Source organism: Rhyacophila brunnea, unplaced genomic scaffold (assembly GCF_057557595.1).
Source record: "Rhyacophila brunnea isolate RB1 unplaced genomic scaffold, BYU_Rbru_1.0 scaffold_1, whole genome shotgun sequence".
NCBI lineage: Eukaryota > Metazoa > Arthropoda > Insecta > Trichoptera > Rhyacophilidae > Rhyacophila > Rhyacophila brunnea.
The window spans coordinates 52,387,773-52,409,907 of record NW_028232751.1 but is presented as its reverse complement, the minus strand read 5'-3'; the positions used below and the strand labels follow the sequence as shown (position 1 = coordinate 52,409,907).

The following is a 22,135-nucleotide window of genomic DNA, read 5'->3' as shown; positions in this document are numbered from 1 at the left end:
TGCAGGACAAGGTCGCAGGACCACGTCGTATCATTTGGTCCTGTAGACTTTGTTATAAAGTTTTCATTATTAAAATCAGACATAAAACTGAAATATTTGAAAGTGTGAAAAATACTATAAGGTAGCTTTCAAAATTACCTGACGGATGGCATTCATAAATAAATTTCACAAATTTTACGAGTTACTGCCTTCTTCCTTGGAAGGGCAGTGTAATAGTATTTATTATATTCCACATTATCTGTAGACTTCAGAACAGCATAATAAGCATATTATGACACCATCATCAGGACAGCACTGTTTGAAGCGATGCACGTTCAAAATAGCAGACAAAATATGTAGTGCGTGTCCAGAATGAAGTCTATGTGATTTTAATAAAGGCTAGTTAAGACGAAGAATATCCGTATGTGAATAATGTTTTCCATTCGTACATTCGACATTTGTATCAAAATATTTAAAATGTTCGTAAACAGATATAATACAACTATCGAACAGTTTTGTCTACAATGTTCATTTGTTTATGCACATGAATATATTGGTAAAATAACTTATGGCAGTGAAACCGTATTCAATAAACCTGCACAACTGCTGGTTTATGAAAATGATATTAACATAATCGGAAGATCCAAGAGCCACAGTTCGAGGTTTATCAACGGGTTGAATCCCAAATGGAAGTGAACAATTTTGTGCACCTGTATAGATAGAACTGCTTGGAAGGTGTGCATGTTTATTTATTTATCCGAAAAAATAATACAACAGTGTATGCAAAATAATAGGTATATATTTCATATCAATTATACATTGGCAGCATAATGTGTACATCATCATGACTAACAAACCATATCACATTGGAAAACTTAATAATCATAACAAAAAAAATATATTTATTAACACAGACGATTTCCATATCACATAATATGTTGGATAAGTCTCGACTAAATTTATTCTAGTCTTACTTGAACAACGAAAATAAATGCCAAAAATATTCAACATAATCAAAGAAAATAACAAAATTTGAACATTCATAAGTGTAAATACTATTTACTTAGACATCGTCAATAGTATTTACGTATTTGTTTCTTCAATATTAAATTATCACAGAAGAATTACATATCATATATTTATTCCTCATAATCAATTAAGTAAATAGGATTCATATACAAAAACTAGACAATAAATACCACATTAACAATTCTGTGGATAAACTTAATTTCATTTCATTAATTAAGATTAGATTCCTTTGGTAGAATTCCATTCTACAATAATTATTGCATAATATTAAAATCCACAAATGAAGTTTTTTTAGTTAACGATAAATAACTATTTACCGGTAACCATTATCAAGACTATGGTAAGTTTAGAACAAAAGCAAGACACGTAATGATTATGGTGTTATGTATAACCAAAATAAATATCAACGAAAGAACTAAACTTGTGGAATTTAATATTATGTATTACCATTCTAACCATTGCGGGTTTCACATCTATCAACAGTAAATATATTAGCCAATCAACGGCTAGATCAAAAAATATCTTATACATTTCAACACTTCCTACGTTAAAGGTCGGAATTGCGTTTTTGGCTTTCGTTGCCTTAATTAATAAATAAATAATTTTAAAGATAATAAAACAATATCAAAAAAAAAAAAAAACAGTAAATATTGTACCTATAGGCATAACTAAAAAATTATGATTCCAGCTTTTAAATTAACATTGTGAAGTCATTGAAATCGTAATACTGAAAAGTTTCCATTTTGCAGTTCCGACCTTATACGAAGGAGGTATCGATTTGATTAATTTTTAATTTTATAATTCTCATTTTTCGAAATGACTAGGCTCATTTGGCTATCTCAAAAATATGTTATTACTTATTAGTATCACAAATGGATTACAATCCTCATAGTACGTATTATTATACTTTATAGTTCAAGTAATACATAATAATTTAATAAGTTTCATTTCTATAGATAATAAAGATCTTAGTGTAAATACATTGATTCAAAAATGTTCAAAAAGCGAGACAAATAGATCGTAACATTGTAAATAGTAAATAGTAAATTTTAAATTGTAAATTGTAAGTATAAAAAGCTATCATTAATAATTGATAATAACAATATTTAATTCAAAAATGTCAACAAAAACGGGACAAATTGAATCTAATAACAACAATTAAATAAATATATTATATAAACAGTCTTTTCGTTCCGTCATCAGTCTTTGGTTTGCATCCGTTAGAGAATTACCTGGAAGAAAACCAAATGTCAGAATTACTATAAATCACATTGCCAATAACTAGTGTATTTAGAATCTAATCCAGTCTTTACACCACTCCAGGATGGCTCCCGCTGAGCGAGACGGATACAGCGTTGCAATGTTTAGCATAAAAGCTAAAATGTATTATAACATCACTAGTCATGGCGGCTTACGAAAGCTCAGAGCAACCGTATACTGTGCTTCAAGAACAGATGTTTGCGGTAGAAATCGTTTAGGGTGGTATGACTTTAGGAGTAACGAGGAGATAAGAGAACGGACCGAGTAGCCACCATCACACTGACAGTGTTAAGCCAACCAGACGTGCGGTGTCTTGAAAGGCTGACGAGCGACAGGGGTTCTTGGAGACGACATGCGGTGTCCATATGCTACAACTAAGAGGCGAACATGGTAAAATAATGAGAGATATTATGTGTGTTTGTTTATATGTTGTTTTATGCACCCTACTGACATACGAAAAGAAAAATTTTAATATATCTTGGCAGTGAATGACATTTTAAAATCTGAATTTACCATTAGTCATGTTCAACTATAACACAGTAAAATATGGTTAACTCACAATGTCCAAACGCTCACTAAAACATACACATACCAGTCCCATGTTTTACTGATTGAACCAATTCAGTAGATTAACCAACCATTGTAAGCAAATTCAATATATATTTGGCCTGTAGGTAGAGCGGCAAGGCAATAATTACCTTTGGGTCCATCATGACAATTTCCTTAATGAATGCGGCTCTGCTACGAGTATTGTAAGCCTGAAAAAACAATACTTAATTAAATATCTCGCAAGTAAGCTGTAAATGCTGGTAAGTGTGATTTATTTTCTCAGATCTAGCCGATGAATTGATTTCTCATTAAATTGCTCCATATTTGTATCAAGAATGTCAGACATCGCTTATAATCAGTATCTTTAGAATTATCTTCAAATGTGTTAATCGTGCCCATTTTTTGAATAATAAAATGCTTAGGCATTAGGCATTAGGCAAATTTGGGATCACAAAGATTATATATAAAATAATTTTTTTATCGTAAATATGTCACTATATAATGTCAACATTAATTTTACTAATGGTTTTGTAAATGCATTTAAAAATTAATGAATTTAAAAAATCTTAACACCACTGCACATGGACGTACTGAAATATGACTATATTCTCAAACATTAGAGCGAGAGGTTTAAAAGAATACTATTTTATGTAATAAAAATACTTTATGCAGTCATCAAATGTTTAAAATAAATATAAAGGATAATAAGACTTCAAAATTATATAAATAGATTATCTACAACGTTTGAGGAATGTCCAGGGATATGTTCTGAAAATACCATAAAAGCTCCATTTTGACCTACGCTGAGCATGTGGGCCGTTAAGAAACGATACCCCGGAAGTGACATTTTATAAAAATAAGTTTTTTGCATTATTGAATATACATAGTAGTAGTATCGGCATCTTCCGACGAAAGCTCAAAATATTTAGCTCCTAAAAATATTATTTGAAATGATATCTCGTATCTACTATAAAACTAATGATAACACGTAAATGCGTCATTATATTTGCCGCCAGCCACCTGTCAGATGCATGCAAGTAATCCTCATACTACATACATACATTCACAATTATAGATGACAAAGACATTGATTTGTAACATCAAATATCAAACACATAGTGTGCAGGCAAGATCTTTTCCTCTCCTGTAATGTTGTTATTTTGTCACTTATGAGTCTCGTTTCTTAACCATCGGTATATTATTTTAGTTGTATAATCTGAGTGATGAATTGCTATCAATGTTACTAGTAAATTACCATGCTCGGATCTTGATGCACCGGCTAGACAGCATCGACTTACCTGCGCGGTATAGTTTGTGCAAAATTTTTTTTTTCTTCTTTTTCTTTCGATCATGTCCGATCCAAATAGAATCATATGGGCCTCCACAGAGTAGAGGTTTGTATTGACAGATTTTGTTTTTTACGAGAAATGAATGATGTGAATGAGCGTCTAGCCGGCGCATAAGCAAAGAATATCGGCCTCCACAGAATGGAGATTATACTAATAGACGTTTCTACGGAGAATAATCTAAGCCATTTGCCCACCTCGTTGGGTCCTTCCACTGGATCAAATACATATTTTAAAAAACAATATGCATTTTTCCCACGGCTTCTTAATTAAAGATGGCCGTTCTATGAACTAGGTCAATGTAGATGCACTGTGGGTGTTATCATCATCACAACCACGTTACAAACTGAGATAAAAGAAAAATCAAAAATAAATATTACTTACTCCACCGTTTGTCGTGGCCTTTGCTTTCACCACTCTTCGACTAGGATTAGATTTCGAAACCTGAAAAATTTGAAAAACCTCATTTAATTTCGACCAGAATAATCAAAAATCAGCATTAATTTTGCATAGCTTAACTACTGGGAAATGCCAATAGAAATGACGTATGTCAAAAAAATACTACCTTATTCTTAGGTCAATAATTATTATAAAGCAATCATTATTCGTAGGGTGTTTACCACATTTGAATGGTCAAAGACAACGCTTATAATCAGTATCTTTAGAATTATCTTCAAATGTGTTAATCGTGCCCATTTTTTGAATAATAAAATGCCTAATTCTTGTCAAATTTAGGATCACAAAGATTATATATAAAATAAAATTTTTTATCGTAAATATGTCACTATATAATGTCAACATTAATTTTACTAATGGTTTTGTAAATGCGTTTAAAAATTAATAAATTTAAAAAATCTTAACACCACTGCACATGGACGTACTGAAATATGACTATATTCTAAAACATTAGAGCGAGAGGTTTAAAAAAACACTCTTTTATGTATTAAAAATACTTTATGCAGTCATCAAATGTTTAAAATAAATATAAAGGATAATAAGACTTCAAAATTATACAAATAGATTATCTACAACGTTTAAGGAATGTCCAGGGATATGTTCTGAAAATACCATAAAAGCTCCATTTTGACCTACGCTGAACATGTGGGCCGTTAAGAAACGATACCCCGGAAGTGACATTTTATAAAAATAAGTTTTTTGCATTATTGAATATACATAGTAGTAGTATCGGCATCTTCCGACGAAAGCTCAAAATATTTAGCTCCTAAAAATATTATTTGAAATGATATCTCGTATCTACTATAAAACTAATGATAACACGTAAATGCGTCATTATATTTGCCGCCAGCCACCTGTCAGATGCATGCAAGTAATCCTCATACTACATACATACATTCACAATTATAGATGACAAAGACATTGATTTGTAACATCAAATATCAAACACATAGTGTGCAGGCAAGATCTTTTCCTCTCCTGTAATGTTGTTATTTTGTCACTTATGAGGTCTCGTTTCTTAACCATCAGTATATTATTTTAGTTGTATAATCTGAGTGATGAATTGCTATCAATGTTACTAGTAAATTACCATGCTCGGATCTTGATGCACCGGCCAGACAGCATCGACTTGCCTGCGCGGTATAGTTTGTGCAAAAATTTTTTTTTCTTCTTTTTCTTTCGACCATGTCCGATCCAAATAGAATCATATGGGCCTCCACAGAGTAGAGGTTTGTATTGACAGATTTTGTTTTTTACGAGAAATGGATGTCAGCCACTTGCTCAACCTATTAGGTCCATACCCTGACACAAACAAATTGAAAAAACAATATGTGTACTTGTCAGACCCAGGATTCGAACCTGGGACCCACAGCGTTATAGTCCAACGCTTAAGCCGCGCGGCCACCGTGGGCGTTAGCGGAACACTTTTTGGTTTGCGCGACCTACAGTTTTCCCGTCCATACAAACCGGTTTGCGCAGGTTAGTTTGTGGTGTGATGTGAATGAGCGTCTAGCCGGCGCATAAGCAAAGAATATCGGCCTCCACAGAATGGAGATTTTACTAATAGACGTTTCTACGGAGAATAATCTAAGCCATTTGCCCACCTCGTTGGGTCCTTCCACTGGATCAAATACATATTTTAAAAAACAATATGCATTTTTCCCATGGCTTCTTAATTAAAGATGGCCGTTCTATGAACTAGGTCAATGTAGATGCACTGTGGGTGTTATCATCATCACAACCACGTTACAAACCGAGATAAAAGAAAAATCAAAAATAAATATTACTTACTCCACCGTTTGTCGTGGCCTTTGCTTTCACCACTCTTCGACTAGGATTAGATTTCGAAACCTGAAAAATTTGAAAAACCTCATTTAATTTCGACCAGAATAATCAAAATTCAGCATTAATTTTGCATCTCAATAAAGGAACATATACATAACAGTATCCCGCATTTATCACTTTTTTAGGGTCCCTTGAAAAACGTAGAATCGGGGTTTCACTGTAGTAACAATTTTTGATATATCTAGTGGGGATACGAAACTGGAGAATATTGTGTAATTCCTTGCATTTAAGTAACAATACATAATAAATCGGCCTAATAGGGTCAAAAAATGTATCTCATTGTCTTACTTTACAGTAGACCCCAAAAACAAATGAATTTACATTCCACTGACATTAACAAGAAAGTATTTTCACGAGATATGACGTATTGAACTATATTTTAACTGATGAACTTTTTGTCTCTCTTTCTCCCTTTCTCTTGTCTATTTGTGACTAAACGTAATATGTTATTTTATGTCCAGTACCATACGAAACTCAAAACTGCGAAAAATTTTGATACATTTGATACTTTTGACCCTAATGGCCCAAAATCATACATTGTATTATAAACACCATTAATTAAAACCTGATAAAATTTGGGCAATTTTCTTCAGCAATAATGACAATCTCTTATTCTCAACTGCGGTGACTTCTGGTTTAAGCCACGATATAGAAGTCAGTCAACAGTGGATAGACTCAAATGAATAGATTTACCAGGCATTATTATAATGAACGTGTGCGCATAAAAAAATCGCTTACCCGCTTCGGTGATTTCTCCGATGACAAGAGTTCATTTGCATTATCTTCCATGCATATTACTGTGGAAGGAACCGTGAAGGAGTTATCCGTGTAATCCATGAACATATATGGAAACTCCATGGAGTCATGACAGACATCTGAGACTGACACAATTTCTTCTATTACTGGTGTAGAAACAGTGAAAGGCTTATCGACATCATCCTTATATATGTAAGGTAAATTCACTGGGTCATTTGACGGGAGTTTACAAAATACAGACTGCGGGTCTTCAACACTGAAGGTTTTGCCGGCGTCAACAATTTCAGCGCTTGTCGTACCTTCTGAAGTTGTTACATAACCACTATCCAGATCTATTTCAATATCAGGGTAATGCTCAACCAAACCTAGATCATTATCATTTGTGGTTACCTGTGTATTAAATAATAAAAATTAATTTTAACAAGTTACTCATTAAGCCTTAAAGTCAATTTTTGAACTCACAATGTTCGGTTGATACAAGAATTTTGACAGTCATGAATTATTTAAATTATATCGAATAATTTATATGAAATTGCATAAATAACTCGCTTTGAAATATAAACTGAGAACGCATCCTAACGTTCATTAAATTTTCACTTTTGGGTATACTCATCCGTTCGGATATGCGTCTCCGTTGCCAGTTTGCACGGGAATAACTGTAAGCCGACTCTCACATCAAAACACGTCTCGCCTTAAAACGTGTCGAATACGTCAATGTGACGTCGTCGTTATTCAACACAAATAACAAAACACACATTGTCAAATGGAGCTCCGCAGATTGGTCGAATGCGACTGTTTCGCTTGAAAAAAACATCTGGTTGTTGCAATCGACAAGCTGCATCCTTCTCGGGCTCCGAGTCCAAGGGTCGAAGTCACATGCGAACACCCACGAATTGGTCATTCCTATACCGGCTCGCCGATTACTGCATTCAAATATCTATATGTTTCGAAGGCTACGGGCAACTGTCGCTAGGTAGATGTGCGCGGTATTCACCAGCAACACTGGATCTCAGTTCTCGGAAATTTTGTTCGGCAGTTTTGATGTGAGAGCCGGCTTATTTCTGTCAAATTGTTTTTTCTCTCAGTGTCGGTTCCCTGTCGCCAGTGTTGCCATCCGATGCTATATTGATAGTATATGAAATATATTGTTTATCGGGGTAATTACAATACCTAATCAATATGTATGATCAGATTGACAAGCACAAATTAGAGCTCAAATAATATATATCAAATATTTCCATAACTTACCCGCTTCGGTGACTCCTCAGGTAAAGTAAATGATGACAAGAGTTCCTTTGCATTATCATCTACGACTATAACCGTGGACGAAACTGCGAAGGAGTCATCTATACAATCCATGAACACATATGGCAATTTTGTTGAGTCGCGTAATACTGGAGGAATATAATCAATTGAGTGCAAATCTATCGCTTCTACGAGGGTTGGATATGTGTTGTCTAAAAATGAAATGTCAAAATCCAAATTTGGAATTTCTTCTTCATGTCGCGGTAAGTATGCATCTAATATTTCGTCAATCGCTGCGTCTGACCAATTCTCCATTGCGGTATTTGGTTATCTGCATATTAAACAAAACAGATTATTTTTTAAAGTTTCGCCATTCTAACCTTAAAGGAAAGTATAGAATTCACACCGTAGTTTAATACAAGAATGTTGAGGGTTAAGAATTATTTAATAATATGAACAAATAACAGTAATTGACTGGATGACTATAATCTCAGAGTTTATAGGAATTACATAAATAACTTGGATTAAAAGACAAACTGACAGCCTATGCTATGGCATTGATTTTAATATCATTGACAATATATGAAATATCACTTTTTCAGGATAATTATATCACTGACAATGATGTTTTTATGGTAATCAATATATACAATCAAGTTAACCAAGTCTCCATTGCGGTATTTGGTTATCTGCATATTAAACAAAACAGATAATTTTATAACAGTTCTAACCTATAACCTAAAAGTAAAGTATAGAAACCACAGCATACCTACATATGAAAGAATGTTGACGGTTATGAATTATTTAATATTACATATAAGAGTAACCTACTGAAAGTCTATAACCTGATAATTTATATAAAATTGCATAAATAACTCGCTTTGAAATATAAACTGACAGCCGATGCAATTGTTTTTGAAGTCGTTCATAACGTATGATATATACTGTTTATCGGGCTAATGATGATATCGGAGATTGTCGGTGGGTATTTTTAATATAAACAATATAGAAAATCAAGTTGACAAGCACAAAATACTTACCGATGTTATAAAAACCAAACACAAAGAGGATTTAGATTTAGCGACGCCGGCGCGCTGTCAAATATTTTGACGAATGAACCATAGATAAGAATGAACTTCAAAGAGCTATTTTATTGCCATACGCCAAAACGCTCATGGCTTGTTTCTTTTAAATTATTTTCAAATTATTTCATTATAGTAATATTAAATTTATTAAAAAGATACATGTGTTTGATACAATCAATTAAATAAAATATTCATTTACAATAATTCTCAACATTTTGAAATTTAAATTAGGTATAGGAATTAGGATTTAAAAATAATGTAAAAGTGGTATAATTTTACCCCAGTTTATGTACGGTAACTTATTTTAATTTTAATCCACTAGGTATTTATTATTTTTTTAATTGATAATTAAGGTAGGTATACAAAATAAGACTTGTGAGTCAGCAATTAAAATTTTTATTTACAATAATTCTCAACATTTTTAAATTTAAATTAGGTATTATTGACGACGATGACGGCAGGACCTTAACTTACAATGCCTATGTTGTAGAGAAATGGATAGCGTATGGATAGTCACTAATCCGGATGATTTGGTCGTCGAACAGCCTTCTGTTCGCTGGATTGGCCCCACTAGACCCGAGTCACTCATAAAATTAATGCAACTATCTGGAACCAGTGGCGGCCGGTGGTCTTCAGAATAGCATTTTCTGGTAGTGTGCAATGGTTTACCTTCTATACCCAGCATTGGGGCATACTGCATGCACAAGTTCGCGCCACTTCCCTCGGTCCAACGCCAACTCTTGCGCCTCCCGCCATGTCAGACCTGCAGCACGTAGGTCGCTTTTTGCAGCACGTAGGTTGCTTTTGTAGCACCGCTGCAGGGTGAGGGAGGGCTGGCCATGGCAACGGAACCCTTGAGGCTGTGCCATAAGGGTATGAAGTGTCACACTCTTTGGCGGCATCAGGAACATTTGTCCTAGCCACGTAAAGGTCGTAAAGCGTCTCTTCATGATAACCTTAATCACCGAAGGCTGCCGTGTCAATAAGCTAAAATAATATCATAGCGTATCGTGCACTAATACGTATCTGAAACGTCGAACTTCTCAGAAGGTAAATTAAATATGCCTCTGTTTATTTATTCTATTTCTTAAAAAAGTTTTTAAACAGTTAAAATGATTTAATATCAATAAAGAAAAATAAATGTCACGGTTTATGGCTTTACGCTCGAACAATGAATGCGTCAGCCAAATATGAACCGTTCTAAAAACGGATGACGGACGTTTGGTCACTTTGTTAATAGTGAAAAGCAGTATGTTTTTTTCTTAAATTTTACATTATTATTAATTTAAATGAAATTATAAAATAAACTAACATTGCGTGGGTAATATTTATATTGTAAATCAGCGTTCCTTCAAACTCAGATTTATTTCTGATATATTTATATGTCATTAAAAGTATGTTTCTCTTATATTATCGTTCTTATTTATTATTCAGCTACGACCTACTACTCATGTAGTGCTGCTGTGTTTTTTTGAATTTTGATTGAATGTATTTGAGTGGTTTAGAAATAAATGCGGGAGTTAGTATTTTCGTAAAAGTTTGGCGATTCATTAAATCTTAAATGTGAAATTGTTAAAAATTAACTCGCCTACATTGTTATAAAACAGAAACTGGCGTTTTTTTTTCTAGAGTCCTAATTTCGTGCGCCGATCATAAAGTGTGTAAAAAATGCTACACAAAACGCTACCACAGGAACATTGGAGAACCGTTTAAGAAGTATACAATGGCCTCATTGTAATCCTGTGCAAACTGAAAATCCATTTGGATCGCAATCGCTTTGCGCACGGAGTATTGTTCATAATACTGCTACATGTTCTACTTCGCGAAGTGAGTGATACACATGAATAACAATGAAAAGTTGAGTGATGTCTTCAAAAATGCTGGCAGTGCGTAGCACTTGGATGGTATTAGAGGAGCCGCCGCTGTCTGGGACATCCACTGTTTACTTTAATAATCATATGCGGCATCTCTAAAAGACAAGAAAGCGCGGACGACAAAAACGGATGCTAGCGATCCGAATAATAAATTACGAAATGACTACCACCCATGTGTTTTACATTTGGTGCATTTCCAGTTATAGTATTGTTATGGTCGTCTTGGTTCGACCGGGAGGATATCTTCGTGAAGCGTGACTGTTACTAATTTATATACTTTATACACTTACAGAACACTCTCAGTAATCCGCCGCTCGATTATCCGACAACTACTATAATCCGCTGTTATTTTTACTAGTTGAAAGCACAAACTCAAGCTCTATAATTTGCTGGTATTCGATTGTCAAATTCAGTAGTCCGCCGCGTACAAGTATACAACGCAGATGAGACGAGTTTATCTTGGAAACTTCTCCTTCGTAAAATGTACGTTCATCGCGAAGAAAGTAATGTACCAGGGAGGAAAGTGCCCAAGGACCGCATCACAATTATACCATGCTCCAATACAACTGGAACACACAAACTGAAGCTTTTGGTCATAGGGAAAGCCAGGAATCCTATGCCATTCAAGAATATCTGCCTCACCTGAACAACTGGTCGTGTCAAGTGATTTACTGTAATGTATAATTTAGTAAATACTTGATTTTGATTATAAATAAAATCATAATTTTCTAGTATAAATTTCTCAAAAAAACTATTTTACAAAATACTTGTTTTAATTTTGACCATATTTTGTATGTATGCACTATAATCCGCCACTTTCACTAATTGGACACTTGTCTGGTTTTTGGGGTGGCGGATTACTGAGAGAGTACTGTATATACATAATAAACTAGAAAATTGTGTTTATATGATATAAGACATTTTGAAGTGGTCGAATATTGATTCTCAATGGAAGTCTTCTTTATATATAATAAATTTGAATGCGGTGTTGAATAAATTTAAAGAAATCCCTATTAATTATTAATACTGTTTATTATTTATTTCTGATATTTGAAGGGCTTCTTCCATATTTAGTGTGTTGTAGTTGTCATTATTTCAGTTCGTTATCTGGCGCAATGCATAATATTATGAATTCTGCAGGACAAGGTCGCAGGACCACGTCGTATCATTTGGTCCTGTAGACTTTGTTATAAAGTTTTCATTATTAAAATCAGACATAAAACTGAAATATTTGAAAGTGTGAAAAATACTATAAGGTAGCTTTCAAAATTACCTGACGGATGGCATTCATAAATAAATTTCACAAATTTTACGAGTTACTGCCTTCTTCCTTGGAAGGGCAGTGTAATAGTATTTATTATATTCCACATTATCTGTAGACTTCAGAACAGCATAATAAGCATATTATGACACCATCATCAGGACAGCACTGTTTGAAGCGATGCACGTTCAAAATAGCAGACAAAATATGTAGTGCGTGTCCAGAATGAAGTCTATGTGATTTTAATAAAGGCTAGTTAAGACGAAGAATATCCGTATGTGAATAATGTTTTCCATTCGTACATTTGTATTAAAATATTTAAAATGTTCGTAAACAGATATAATACAACTATCGAACAGTTTTGTCTACAATGTTCATTTGTTTATGCACATGAATATATTGGTAAAATAACTTATGGCATTGAAACCGTATTCAATAAACCTGCACAACTGCTGGTTTATGAAAATGATATTAACATAATCGGAAGATCCAAGAGCCACAGTTCGAGGTTTATCAACGGGTTGAATCCCAAATGGAAGTGAACAATTTTGTGCACCTGTATAGATAGAACTGCTTGGAAGGTGTGCATGTTTATTTATTTATCCGAAAAAATAATACAACAGTGTATGCAAAATAATAGGTATATATTTCATATCAATTATACATTGGCAGCATAATGTGTACATCATCATGACTAACAAACCATATCACATTGGAAAACTTAATAATCATAACAAAAAAAATATATTTATTAACACAGACGATTTCCATATCACATAATATGTTGGATAAGTCTCGACTAAATTTATTCTAGTCTTACTTGAACAACGAAAATAAATGCCAAAAATATTCAACATAATCAAAGAAAATAACAAAATTTGAACATTCATAAGTGTAAATACTATTTACTTAGACATCGTCAATAGTATTTACGTATTTGTTTCTTCAATATTAAATTATCACAGAAGAATTACATATCATATATTTATTCCTCATAATCAATTAAGTAAATAGGATTCATATACAAAAACTAGACAATAAATACCACATTAACAATTCTGTGGATAAACTTAATTTCATTTCATTAATTAAGATTAGATTCCTTTGGTAGAATTCCATTCTACAATAATTATTGCATAATATTAAAATCCACAAATGAAGTTTTTTTAGTTAACGATAAATAACTATTTACCGGTAACCATTATCAAGACTATGGTAAGTTTAGAACAAAAGCAAGACACGTAATGATTATGGTGTTATGTATAACCAAAATAAATATCAACGAAAGAACTAAACTTGTGGAATTTAATATTATGTATTACCATTCTAACCATTGCGGGTTTCACATCTATCAACAGTAAATATATTAGCCAATCAACGGCTAGATCAAAAAATATCTTATACATTTCAACACTTCCTACGTTAAAGGTCGGAATTGCGTTTTTGGCTTTCGTTGCCTTAATTAATAAATAAATAATTTTAAAGATAATAAAACAATATCAAAAAAAAAAAAACAGTAAATATTGTACCTATAGGCATAACTAAAAAATTATGATTCCAGCTTTTAAATTAACATTGTGAAGTCATTGAAATCGTAATACTGAAAAGTTTCCATTTTGCAGTTCCGACCTTATACGAAGGAGGTATCGATTTGATTAATTTTTAATTTTATAATTCTCATTTTTCGAAATGACTAGGCTCATTTGGCTATCTCAAAAATATGTTATTACTTATTAGTATCACAAATGGATTACAATCCTCATAGTACGTATTATTATACTTTATAGTTCAAGTAATACATAATAATTTAATAAGTTTCATTTCTATAGATAATAAAGATCTTAGTGTAAATACATTGATTCAAAAATGTTCAAAAAGCGAGACAAATAGATCGTAACATTGTAAATAGTAAATAGTAAATTTTAAATTGTAAATTGTAAGTATAAAAAGCTATCATTAATAATTGATAATAACAATATTTAATTCAAAAATGTCAACAAAAACGGGACAAATTGAATCTAATAACAACAATTAAATAAATATATTATATAAACAGTCTTTTCGTTCCGTCATCAGTCTTTGGTTTGCATCCGTTAGAGAATTACCTGGAAGAAAACCAAATGTCAGAATTACTATAAATCACATTGCCAATAACTAGTGTATTTAGAATCTAATCCAGTCTTTACACCACTCCAGGATGGCTCCCGCTGAGCGAGACGGATACAGCGTTGCAATGTTTAGCATAAAAGCTAAAATGTATTATAACATCACTAGTCATGGCGGCTTACGAAAGCTCAGAGCAACCGTATACTGTGCTTCAAGAACAGATGTTTGCGGTAGAAATCGTTTAGGGTGGTATGACTTTAGGAGTAACGAGGAGATAAGAGAACGGACCGAGTAGCCACCATCACACTGACAGTGTTAAGCCAACCAGACGTGCGGTGTCTTGAAAGGCTGACGAGCGACAGGGGTTCTTGGAGACGACATGCGGTGTCCATATGCTACAACTAAGAGGCGAACATGGTAAAATAATGAGAGATATTATGTGTGTTTGTTTATATGTTGTTTTATGCACCCTACTGACATACGAAAAGAAAAATTTTAATATATCTTGGCAGTGAATGACATTTTAAAATCTGAATTTACCATTAGTCATGTTCAACTATAACACAGCAAAATATGGTTAACTCACAATGTCCAAACGCTCACTAAAACATACACATACCAGTCCCATGTTTTACTGATTGAACCAATTCAGTAGATTAACCAACCATTGTAAGCAAATTCAATATATATTTGGCCTGTAGGTAGAGCGGCAAGGCAATAATTACCTTTGGGTCCATCATGACAATTTCCTTAATGAATGCGGCTCTGCTACGAGTATTGTAAGCCTGAAAAAACAATACTTAATTAAATATCTCGCAAGTAAGCTGTAAATGCTGGTAAGTGTGATTTATTTTCTCAGATCTAGCCGATGAATTGATTTCTCATTAAATTGCTCCATATTTGTATCAAGAATGTCAGACATCGCTTATAATCAGTATCTTTAGAATTATCTTCAAATGTGTTAATCGTGCCCATTTTTTGAATAATAAAATGCTTAGGCATTAGGCATTAGGCAAATTTGGGATCACAAAGATTATATATAAAATAATTTTTTTATCGTAAATATGTCACTATATAATGTCAACATTAATTTTACTAATGGTTTTGTAAATGCATTTAAAAATTAATGAATTTAAAAAATCTTAACACCACTGCACATGGACGTACTGAAATATGACTATATTCTCAAACATTAGAGCGAGAGGTTTAAAAGAATACTATTTTATGTAATAAAAATACTTTATGCAGTCATCAAATGTTTAAAATAAATATAAAGGATAATAAGACTTCAAAATTATATAAATAGATTATCTACAACGTTTGAGGAATGTCCAGGGATATGTTCTGAAAATACCATAAAAGCTCCATTTTGACCTACGCTGAGCATGTGGGCCGTTAAGAAACGATACCCCGGAAGTGACATTTTATAAAAATAAGTTTTTTGCATTATTGAATATACATAGTAGTAGTATCGGCATCTTCCGACGAAAGCTCAAAATATTTAGCTCCTAAAAATATTATTTGAAATGATATCTCGTATCTACTATAAAACTAATGATAACACGTAAATGCGTCATTATATTTGCCGCCAGCCACCTGTCAGATGCATGCAAGTAATCCTCATACTACATACATACATTCACAATTATAGATGACAAAGACATTGATTTGTAACATCAAATATCAAACACATAGTGTGCAGGCAAGATCTTTTCCTCTCCTGTAATGTTGTTATTTTGTCACTTATGAGTCTCGTTTCTTAACCATCGGTATATTATTTTAGTTGTATAATCTGAGTGATGAATTGCTATCAATGTTACTAGTAAATTACCATGCTCGGATCTTGATGCACCGGCTAGACAGCATCGACTTACCTGCGCGGTATAGTTTGTGCAAAATTTTTTTTTTCTTCTTTTTCTTTCGATCATGTCCGATCCAAATAGAATCATATGGGCCTCCACAGAGTAGAGGTTTGTATTGACAGATTTTGTTTTTTACGAGAAATGAATGATGTGAATGAGCGTCTAGCCGGCGCATAAGCAAAGAATATCGGCCTCCACAGAATGGAGATTATACTAATAGACGTTTCTACGGAGAATAATCTAAGCCATTTGCCCACCTCGTTGGGTCCTTCCACTGGATCAAATACATATTTTAAAAAACAATATGCATTTTTCCCACGGCTTCTTAATTAAAGATGGCCGTTCTATGAACTAGGTCAATGTAGATGCACTGTGGGTGTTATCATCATCACAACCACGTTACAAACTGAGATAAAAGAAAAATCAAAAATAAATATTACTTACTCCACCGTTTGTCGTGGCCTTTGCTTTCACCACTCTTCGACTAGGATTAGATTTCGAAACCTGAAAAATTTGAAAAACCTCATTTAATTTCGACCAGAATAATCAAAAATCAGCATTAATTTTGCATAGCTTAACTACTGGGAAATGCCAATAGAAATGACGTATGTCAAAAAAATACTACCTTATTCTTAGGTCAATAATTATTATAAAGCAATCATTATTCGTAGGGTGTTTACCACATTTGAATGGTCAAAGACAACGCTTATAATCAGTATCTTTAGAATTATCTTCAAATGTGTTAATCGTGCCCATTTTTTGAATAATAAAATGCCTAATTCTTGTCAAATTTAGGATCACAAAGATTATATATAAAATAAAATTTTTTATCGTAAATATGTCACTATATAATGTCAACATTAATTTTACTAATGGTTTTGTAAATGCGTTTAAAAATTAATAAATTTAAAAAATCTTAACACCACTGCACATGGACGTACTGAAATATGACTATATTCTAAAACATTAGAGCGAGAGGTTTAAAAAAACACTCTTTTATGTATTAAAAATACTTTATGCAGTCATCAAATGTTTAAAATAAATATAAAGGATAATAAGACTTCAAAATTATACAAATAGATTATCTACAACGTTTAAGGAATGTCCAGGGATATGTTCTGAAAATACCATAAAAGCTCCATTTTGACCTACGCTGAACATGTGGGCCGTTAAGAAACGATACCCCGGAAGTGACATTTTATAAAAATAAGTTTTTTGCATTATTGAATATACATAGTAGTAGTATCGGCATCTTCCGACGAAAGCTCAAAATATTTAGCTCCTAAAAATATTATTTGAAATGATATCTCGTATCTACTATAAAACTAATGATAACACGTAAATGCGTCATTATATTTGCCGCCAGCCACCTGTCAGATGCATGCAAGTAATCCTCATACTACATACATACATTCACAATTATAGATGACAAAGACATTGATTTGTAACATCAAATATCAAACACATAGTGTGCAGGCAAGATCTTTTCCTCTCCTGTAATGTTGTTATTTTGTCACTTATGAGGTCTCGTTTCTTAACCATCAGTATATTATTTTAGTTGTATAATCTGAGTGATGAATTGCTATCAATGTTACTAGTAAATTACCATGCTCGGATCTTGATGCACCGGCCAGACAGCATCGACTTGCCTGCGCGGTATAGTTTGTGCAAAAATTTTTTTTTCTTCTTTTTCTTTCGACCATGTCCGATCCAAATAGAATCATATGGGCCTCCACAGAGTAGAGGTTTGTATTGACAGATTTTGTTTTTTACGAGAAATGGATGTCAGCCACTTGCTCAACCTATTAGGTCCATACCCTGACACAAACAAATTGAAAAAACAATATGTGTACTTGTCAGACCCAGGATTCGAACCTGGGACCCACAGCGTTATAGTCCAACGCTTAAGCCGCGCGGCCACCGTGGGCGTTAGCGGAACACTTTTTGGTTTGCGCGACCTACAGTTTTCCCGTCCATACAAACCGGTTTGCGCAGGTTAGTTTGTGGTGTGATGTGAATGAGCGTCTAGCCGGCGCATAAGCAAAGAATATCGGCCTCCACAGAATGGAGATTTTACTAATAGACGTTTCTACGGAGAATAATCTAAGCCATTTGCCCACCTCGTTGGGTCCTTCCACTGGATCAAATACATATTTTAAAAAACAATATGCATTTTTCCCATGGCTTCTTAATTAAAGATGGCCGTTCTATGAACTAGGTCAATGTAGATGCACTGTGGGTGTTATCATCATCACAACCACGTTACAAACCGAGATAAAAGAAAAATCAAAAATAAATATTACTTACTCCACCGTTTGTCGTGGCCTTTGCTTTCACCACTCTTCGACTAGGATTAGATTTCGAAACCTGAAAAATTTGAAAAACCTCATTTAATTTCGACCAGAATAATCAAAATTCAGCATTAATTTTGCATCTCAATAAAGGAACATATACATAACAGTATCCCGCATTTATCACTTTTTTAGGGTCCCTTGAAAAACGTAGAATCGGGGTTTCACTGTAGTAACAATTTTTGATATATCTAGTGGGGATACGAAACTGGAGAATATTGTGTAATTCCTTGCATTTAAGTAACAATACATAATAAATCGGCCTAATAGGGTCAAAAAATGTATCTCATTGTCTTACTTTACAGTAGACCCCAAAAACAAATGAATTTACATTCCACTGACATTAACAAGAAAGTATTTTCACGAGATATGACGTATTGAACTATATTTTAACTGATGAACTTTTTGTCTCTCTTTCTCCCTTTCTCTTGTCTATTTGTGACTAAACGTAATATGTTATTTTATGTCCAGTACCATACGAAACTCAAAACTGCGAAAAATTTTGATACATTTGATACTTTTGACCCTAATGGCCCAAAATCATACATTGTATTATAAACACCATTAATTAAAACCTGATAAAATTTGGGCAATTTTCTTCAGCAATAATGACAATCTCTTATTCTCAACTGCGGTGACTTCTGGTTTAAGCCACGATATAGAAGTCAGTCAACAGTGGATAGACTCAAATGAATAGATTTACCAGGCATTATTATAATGAACGTGTGCGCATAAAAAAATCGCTTACCCGCTTCGGTGATTTCTCCGATGACAAGAGTTCATTTGCATTATCTTCCATGCATATTACTGTGGAAGGAACCGTGAAGGAGTTATCCGTGTAATCCATGAACATATATGGAAACTCCATGGAGTCATGACAGACATCTGAGACTGACACAATTTCTTCTATTACTGGTGTAGAAACAGTGAAAGGCTTATCGACATCATCCTTATATATGTAAGGTAAATTCACTGGGTCATTTGACGGGAGTTTACAAAATACAGACTGCGGGTCTTCAACACTGAAGGTTTTGCCGGCGTCAACAATTTCAGCGCTTGTCGTACCTTCTGAAGTTGTTACATAACCACTATCCAGATCTATTTCAATATCAGGGTAATGCTCAACCAAACCTAGATCATTATCATTTGTGGTTACCTGTGTATTAAATAATAAAAATTAATTTTAACAAGTTACTCATTAAGCCTTAAAGTCAATTTTTGAACTCACAATGTTCGGTTGATACAAGAATTTTGACAGTCATGAATTATTTAAATTATATCGAATAATTTATATGAAATTGCATAAATAACTCGCTTTGAAATATAAACTGAGAACGCATCCTAACGTTCATTAAATTTTCACTTTTGGGTATACTCATCCGTTCGGATATGCGTCTCCGTTGCCAGTTTGCACGGGAATAACTGTAAGCCGACTCTCACATCAAAACACGTCTCGCCTTAAAACGTGTCGAATACGTCAATGTGACGTCGTCGTTATTCAACACAAATAACAAAACACACATTGTCAAATGGAGCTCCGCAGATTGGTCGAATGCGACTGTTTCGCTTGAAAAAAACATCTGGTTGTTGCAATCGACAAGCTGCATCCTTCTCGGGCTCCGAGTCCAAGGGTCGAAGTCACATGCGAACACCCACGAATTGGTCATTCCTATACCGGCTCGCCGATTACTGCATTCAAATATCTATATGTTTCGAAGGCTACGGGCAACTGTCGCTAGGTAGATGTGCGCGGTATTCACCAGCAACACTGGATCTCAGTTCTCGGAAATTTTGTTCGGCAGTTTTGATGTGAGAGCCGGCTTATTTCTGTCAAATTGTTTTTTCTCTCAGTGTCGGTTCCCTGTCGCCAGTGTTGCCATCCGATGCTATATTGATAGTATATGAAATATATTGTTTATCGGGGTAATTACAATACCTAATCAATATGTATGATCAGATTGACAAGCACAAATTAGAGCTCAAATAATATATATCAAATATTTCCATAACTTACCCGCTTCGGTGACTCCTCAGGTAAAGTAAATGATGACAAGAGTTCCTTTGCATTATCATCTACGACTATAACCGTGGACGAAACTGCGAAGGAGTCATCTATACAATCCATGAACACATATGGCAATTTTGTTGAGTCGCGTAATACTGGAGGAATATAATCAATTGAGTGCAAATCTATCGCTTCTACGAGGGTTGGATATGTGTTGTCTAAAAATGAAATGTCAAAATCCAAATTTGGAATTTCTTCTTCATGTCGCGGTAAGTATGCATCTAATATTTCGTCAATCGCTGCGTCTGACCAATTCTCCATTGCGGTATTTGGTTATCTGCATATTAAACAAAACAGATTATTTTTTAAAGTTTCGCCATTCTAACCTTAAAGGAAAGTATAGAATTCACACCGTAGTTTAATACAAGAATGTTGAGGGTTAAGAATTATTTAATAATATGAACAAATAACAGTAATTGACTGGATGACTATAATCTCAGAGTTTATAGGAATTACATAAATAACTTGCGATTAAAAGACAAACTGACAGCCTATGCTATGGCATTGATTTTAATATCATTGACAATATATGAAATATCACTTTTTCAGGATAATTATATCACTGACAATGATGTTTTTATGGTAATCAATATATACAATCAAGTTAACCAAGTCTCCATTGCGGTATTTGGTTATCTGCATATTAAACAAAACAGATAATTTTATAACAGTTCTAACCTATAACCTAAAAGTAAAGTATAGAAACCACAGCATACCTACATATGAAAGAATGTTGACGGTTATGAATTATTTAATATTACATATAAGAGTAACCTACTGAAAGTCTATAACCTGATAATTTATATAAAATTGCATAAATAACTCGCTTTGAAATATAAACTGACAGCCGATGCAATTGTTTTTGAAGTCGTTCATAACGTATGATATATACTGTTTATCGGGCTAATGATGATATCGGAGATTGTCGGTGGGTATTTTTAATATAAACAATATAGAAAATCAAGTTGACAAGCACAAAATACTTACCGATGTTATAAAAACCAAACACAAAGAGGATTTAGATTTAGCGACGCCGGCGCGCTGTCAAATATTTTGACGAATGAAC

General features: G+C 33.5%; 2 protein-coding genes across 6 annotated transcripts; both read right to left on the bottom strand.

Moving 5' to 3' along the window:
* Positions 1-761: 761 nt before the first annotated feature.
* Positions 762-9,584, bottom strand: LOC147079948 (uncharacterized). 3 transcript variants are annotated; one of them, XM_085950666.1, is made up of 7 exons: positions 9,506-9,584; positions 8,469-8,796; positions 7,203-7,610; positions 6,411-6,470; positions 4,548-4,607; positions 2,967-3,026; positions 762-2,240 (listed from the first exon to the last, which is right to left on the bottom strand). In XM_085950666.1, exons 2-7 carry the CDS (start codon positions 8,778-8,780, stop codon positions 2,229-2,231), a joined length of 912 nt encoding a protein of 303 aa, XP_085806792.1. In that variant the 5' UTR covers positions 8,781-8,796; positions 9,506-9,584; the 3' UTR covers positions 762-2,228. The 3 variants fall into 3 exon arrangements, with proteins under 3 accessions (XP_085806792.1, XP_085806862.1, XP_085806938.1); XM_085950736.1 differs by lacking the exons at positions 4,548-4,607; positions 6,411-6,470; XM_085950812.1 differs by lacking the exons at positions 2,967-3,026; positions 4,548-4,607; positions 6,411-6,470 and having other exon boundaries at positions 1,821-2,240.
* A 4,786-nt stretch (positions 9,585-14,370) lies between these two features.
* Positions 14,371-22,135, bottom strand: LOC147079947 (uncharacterized). Of its 3 annotated transcripts, XM_085950295.1 has the most exons (7): positions 22,057-22,135; positions 21,019-21,346; positions 19,753-20,160; positions 18,961-19,020; positions 17,098-17,157; positions 15,517-15,576; positions 14,371-14,790 (listed from the first exon to the last, which is right to left on the bottom strand). In XM_085950295.1, exons 2-7 carry the CDS (start codon positions 21,328-21,330, stop codon positions 14,779-14,781), a joined length of 912 nt encoding a protein of 303 aa, XP_085806421.1. In that variant the 5' UTR covers positions 21,331-21,346; positions 22,057-22,135; the 3' UTR covers positions 14,371-14,778. The 3 variants fall into 3 exon arrangements, with proteins under 3 accessions (XP_085806421.1, XP_085806488.1, XP_085806566.1); XM_085950362.1 differs by lacking the exons at positions 17,098-17,157; positions 18,961-19,020; XM_085950440.1 differs by lacking the exons at positions 15,517-15,576; positions 17,098-17,157; positions 18,961-19,020.

Excerpts from the sequence above, each read along its gene's own strand:
- LOC147079948 (XM_085950666.1), bottom strand. The coding sequence starts at position 8,780 with ATGGAGAATTGGTCAGACGCAGCGATTGACGAAATATTAGATGCATAC. Across the intron at positions 6,471-7,202 it reads CGGAGAAATCACCGAAGCGG|GTTTCGAAATCTAATCCTAG; the intron begins GTAAGCGATTTT and ends CAAATTTTTCAG. Across the intron at positions 3,027-4,547 it reads AGGCCACGACAAACGGTGGA|GCTTACAATACTCGTAGCAG; the intron begins GTAAGTAATATT and ends TTGTTTTTTCAG.
- LOC147079947 (XM_085950295.1), bottom strand. The coding sequence starts at position 21,330 with ATGGAGAATTGGTCAGACGCAGCGATTGACGAAATATTAGATGCATAC. Across the intron at positions 19,021-19,752 it reads CGGAGAAATCACCGAAGCGG|GTTTCGAAATCTAATCCTAG; the intron begins GTAAGCGATTTT and ends CAAATTTTTCAG. Across the intron at positions 15,577-17,097 it reads AGGCCACGACAAACGGTGGA|GCTTACAATACTCGTAGCAG; the intron begins GTAAGTAATATT and ends TTGTTTTTTCAG.